The sequence below is a fragment of the Hordeum vulgare genome, chromosome 1H (genome assembly GCF_904849725.1).
Source record: "Hordeum vulgare subsp. vulgare chromosome 1H, MorexV3_pseudomolecules_assembly, whole genome shotgun sequence".
NCBI lineage: Eukaryota > Viridiplantae > Streptophyta > Magnoliopsida > Poales > Poaceae > Hordeum > Hordeum vulgare.
The window spans coordinates 507,575,117-507,579,463 of NC_058518.1; the positions used below are offsets into that span (position 1 = coordinate 507,575,117).

Below are 4,347 nucleotides of genomic sequence, written 5' to 3' on the forward strand. Positions count from 1 at the left end.
CTCGAGTTCTTCCTCCCAGCATCGAAGCTTATAGGGAGGTAGTGCGGTTTTGGTTGGGACTCCATCCGAACATCTTATGTCTTCTCGTGGATCTAGGATTGGCATGGTGACGATATGACATCATCATTGAAAAATGTACATCAACTTTTATGAAATTATAAACCATGGATTTTGAAGAAAAAATGAATTTAATAAAATTTCCTTGAGTATAAAAATGGAAAAGGAATAATAATAATAATAATAATAACAAACAAACAAAAAATAAAAGAAAAAAAGAAAAATAAAACTGCAAGAGGGAAGGTGTGGCTGGACTTTATTAGAGATCCCAACAACCCATCCTTTCAACTCAAACCAGATCCTATGTTAATGGTTTCGATGAACTTTGATTCACAAAAAAGGTTGAAGACAAAATAAAACCATAAAAACCAGGCAATCGTAAAAAAGAACTAACAAAAAACTAAAGAAGGAAAACGAAGCCCGAAAACAGGGTTTTGCGGTTTTTTATATTCTTAGAAGCACATGATGTACCTCTTTTCGGGAAGACACGGGTTGTCTTATTCCCTTTTTTCGGGAAGCACGTGTTGTGCTTCTCACGGAAACGTTTGTGGTTTTTCATTTCTGAGATGTTTCTCACGAAATAAAATATGTACTGCATCCAATTTTCTTTTCTGAGAAAGCATTGTTGTGCTCGTAAAAAAATAAAAATTATATATATTTCATCATAACCTTTGGAAAGCCAAGAAAAAGCTGAAGACCAAATAAAGAAAAATTCCAAGACCAAACAAACACGAAAAGGAGTGCGGAAAATGAAGAAAAAAAAACTTGTTGCCGTGGGGAGCGCCCAACACGTGACATATGTTGTCAGACAAATATATGTACTTGGATGTGAGTCTGGATGTTTATAACTTGTGCCATTTTCAAATTTGAATATTATGTGTTTAATTATGTATATATGAATTGTGTCCATGGGATGTGGCATCAAATTAGCAGGGACGTCCCGCCTAATTTTTAAAATAAATTTTGAAATAACTTAAATCCAAATATGATTATTATCATTTTGCGTGTTTACGGCGTTGGTTTCCCCTAATTTTGCATTTAACAACAGAGTAAAACTTGTTGTTTCTTTGGTAATGTGGATATTTTTTGTCATAAGTTGCATCCGGATAAAATCATCTTTTCAGCTGTCATCTAAACCGTTAGTACTTAAAATAGACGGAAGTGTCACGAAAGGAATATATTTTAGAAATGTTGTTAGGTGAGGAAGAGAAAAGTTTCATGCGTAAAAGAGGCCAAAGAAGAAAATTAGCCGGTGTTAAATAAGGAATTCTCTCATTCAGAAAAAGGCCAGGTTTGTCTTTTTTACAGGTAGAGAAGACAGCACAGGAGGGGAAGAAGAGCGCGTGCGTCACGAGCTGGCTCGCTGGTTCTCTTCTCCCTCTCGGCGGCGTCCACGAATATTCTTGACTCCTCCAGCGCTACAAACCGCCATGCCCAAAACTTGCTCCACGACCATGACCATGACCATGCCCCGCCGTATATAAGCCCGGCCGCCTCCCCTCTGCCCCTTCACCAACCGAGCAAGCAAAGCCAATTGATTGATTGATTGATTGATCGAAGCAAAGCCACAGAGCGTGCGTGCGTGCAAGAAAGCATCGGTCACCGGAGCTGCTGCCAGAATCATCCCCGTCTCCAAGCGAGCATGGACAAGGTGCCGACCTTCTCCATCCTGAGCGCATCGAGCTGGGCTCGGTTCTCCTGGCAGGGGAGGAAGCTGCAGGACGGCGGCCAGGGTAGAGCAGGGCAAGATGGGATTGGGAGGCAGGGCGGTCTGCCGGCGGACAAGGGGAAATCGCAGTCTCCGCGGTTCGCGCCGGAGTTCGACGGGATCGACTGCTTCGAAACCATCGTGTGCCGCTGATGAGCCAATCACGAGGCTGCTCGTGGTCTAGCCACGCACGCGTGTGAGGCTTTTCTTTCTTCGTTCGATCACAATAAGATCGGCGTGCTCATTTGTTGTCGAAGTTGTGCTTCTAACTGAAGCCGCGTGTTGTACTACTGAATACAGAGTTGGAAGGAAACCCATTTCGCCGTGATTATTTGTTTTTTCGCTCGGGTGACGGCGAGATCTGCATGAGCAAGCAACAGTGATGTCTCATGAGATCAAAGCCATTGAGCGAGCAGGGGAACTGAGTTGACGTCTGAAGATACCGACACTTTCGTTAGTTAACTGATATAGACCGACCACCACACGTCCTGCAAGTTCGGAGTTCAGAGTTCATAGTCCAACTGAGAAACATCTCTGCCGGTTCGGAGTCGTTGTCTGCAGATGTTTACAGAAAAACGCGAGCTTTGCATAAATTTATGAACCAATACAAAGCAGCACAAATTTATGTCTGAAGATGTCGACTCTTTTGCCAGTTAACTGAAACAGGGTCGTCAGCAAGTTCAGATAATCGGCGTCCGCAGCGATTGACAGAGAAACGCGAGCTCGCACAACAGATCCAACCAGCACAAATAGGATCGTGGCAAGAACTGGAAGCGCTGTTACTATTTCTCCAAACAACCAGCACAGGTTACAAAGAGACAAGAAGAGCCTAACAAATTAGGCAGAGGTGAACTTGGTGACGGCCTTGGTGCCCTCGGAGACGGCGTGCTTGGCGAGCTCGCCGGGGAGGACGAGGCGGACGGAGGTCTGGATCTCCCGGGACGTGATGGTGGGCTTCTTGTTGTACCTGGCGAGCTTGGCGGACTCGCCGGCGAGCTTCTCGAAGATGTCGTTGATGAAGGAGTTCATGATGGACATGGCCTTGGAGGAGATGCCGATGTCCGGGTGCACCTGCTTCAGCACCTTGAAGATGTAGATCTTGTACGTCTCCACGCTCTTCTTGGCCTTCTTCTTCCCCTTCTTCTCGCCTCCGCCGCCCTCCTTGGACGCCGGCACCTTCTTCTCCGCCTTGGGCTTCTTCTCCACCGGCTTCTTCTCGGCAGCCTTGGGGGCCATGGATGATGCTGATGCTCCTGCTGCTGATGATGCTTCGACGGGGAGAGAGAGGTGGTCTGGTTTCGCTGGAAGGTGGGAGGAATGGTGGTGGATCGGCGGCGAGGGCGCGGCGAGTTTATAGGAGAGGGAGAGCGGGCTCTGACTGGTGGACGGGTGGGTGCCACGGATCGATATGATATCGGCCGTCCGCCGCGGTGCGCGATGGACGACCCAGATGCGCCTCGACGCGGATCGCTGACGTGGCGGAAAGAAGAGGTAATAGCACTGGGGATACTAGAACTTGCACCCAATATGATGGTTTGATCCTATAAGTAGCAAAGTGCACCTATTTCATCCTAGAACTTGCACCTCTTGTGTATTTTTAGTCCACAGCCACTCGCAGCGCGTCAAGTGGACAGAGTGGGGCAGTCTTGGTTGTTTTGCACATTAGCCCTTCCCTTTGTCAGTTATTAGTGTGTTGTTGCTATCTGAGAAACACCTGCATTTAATAAACCTAGTAACTACTGTTGGAACGACGAGAGCAGTGTCTCTTTCTCCTCGTGCGGTCGGTGCTTCCTCTCTGTTCTTTCCCTCTGCTTCCTCGCGCGCCCTCGTTCTTGTCGCTCGTGCGCCCCCTTTTCCTCTCTGTTCTTTCCCTCTGCTTCCTCGCGCGCGGCAGCTTATCTTCGGGTCATGGCGTCGCCGGAGTTCTTCGGTGGCCGGGAACCGCCTGCGTCGACACACCTCGTCCGGCCGCACTCTGTGTACCCCCCAGATTATGGTAGGTCTCTTCTCCCTCGTTATCTCCTCCTCACTCTTTGGTTTGCTGCTGTTAGGTCTCTTCTCCCTCTTTAGTACATCTGATTCATGCTATTCTCTGGTGAGAAGAAGAGTTGGTGTGTAACATATGTTGTACATCTGATTATGGATTTAGGTTAGGGTATTATGGATTTGTTTCATTTTTTGTTAGATCTGGTGAGAAGAAGAGTTGTTGTGTTGTTGTGTAACATATGTTGTTTTGTGTTTTATTTAGGTTAGGGTATTTAGGCAGGCAGCTCTAGTTTTAACTGAATTTTGCCCTGTTTGGATGCAGTGTGTGATTCATTAATGGGAAAAGGTGTTTGCACTCCTTTTTTCACACTGGAAATTGAGCATGGTGGCATTTTCTTAGGAGCAATAAGTGAACTTGAGTATTACAACTCTTCTGTGGAGGTGCTGGACTATTTAGATAATGGCAACTTCAGTTATGCATTACTAGAAGAGCACCTAAACTGGTTGGGATATCCTAAGAATCAGCACATCATCTACTGGTGCTTGCCTGACAAGAAAATATGTGATGGCCTGGTGAGAATTACAGGTGATGAGGA

The 4,347-nt window shown here is 46.5% G+C and overlaps 1 protein-coding gene across 1 annotated transcript; it reads right to left on the reverse strand.

The window, feature by feature from the left end:
* Positions 1 to 2,523: 2,523 nt before the first annotated feature.
* Positions 2,524 to 3,082, reverse strand: LOC123451652 (histone H2B.4-like). The gene has a single exon (XM_045128269.1). It carries the CDS (start codon positions 2,999 to 3,001, stop codon positions 2,603 to 2,605), a length of 399 nt encoding a protein of 132 aa, XP_044984204.1. The 5' UTR covers positions 3,002 to 3,082; the 3' UTR covers positions 2,524 to 2,602.
* Between the last annotated feature and the right edge of the window lie 1,265 nt (positions 3,083 to 4,347).

Bases quoted from the DNA above. Each gene is read 5' to 3' on its own strand.
- LOC123451652 (XM_045128269.1), bottom strand. From the start codon at position 3,001: ATGGCCCCCAAGGCTGCCGAGAAGAAGCCGGTGGAGAAGAAGCCCAAG.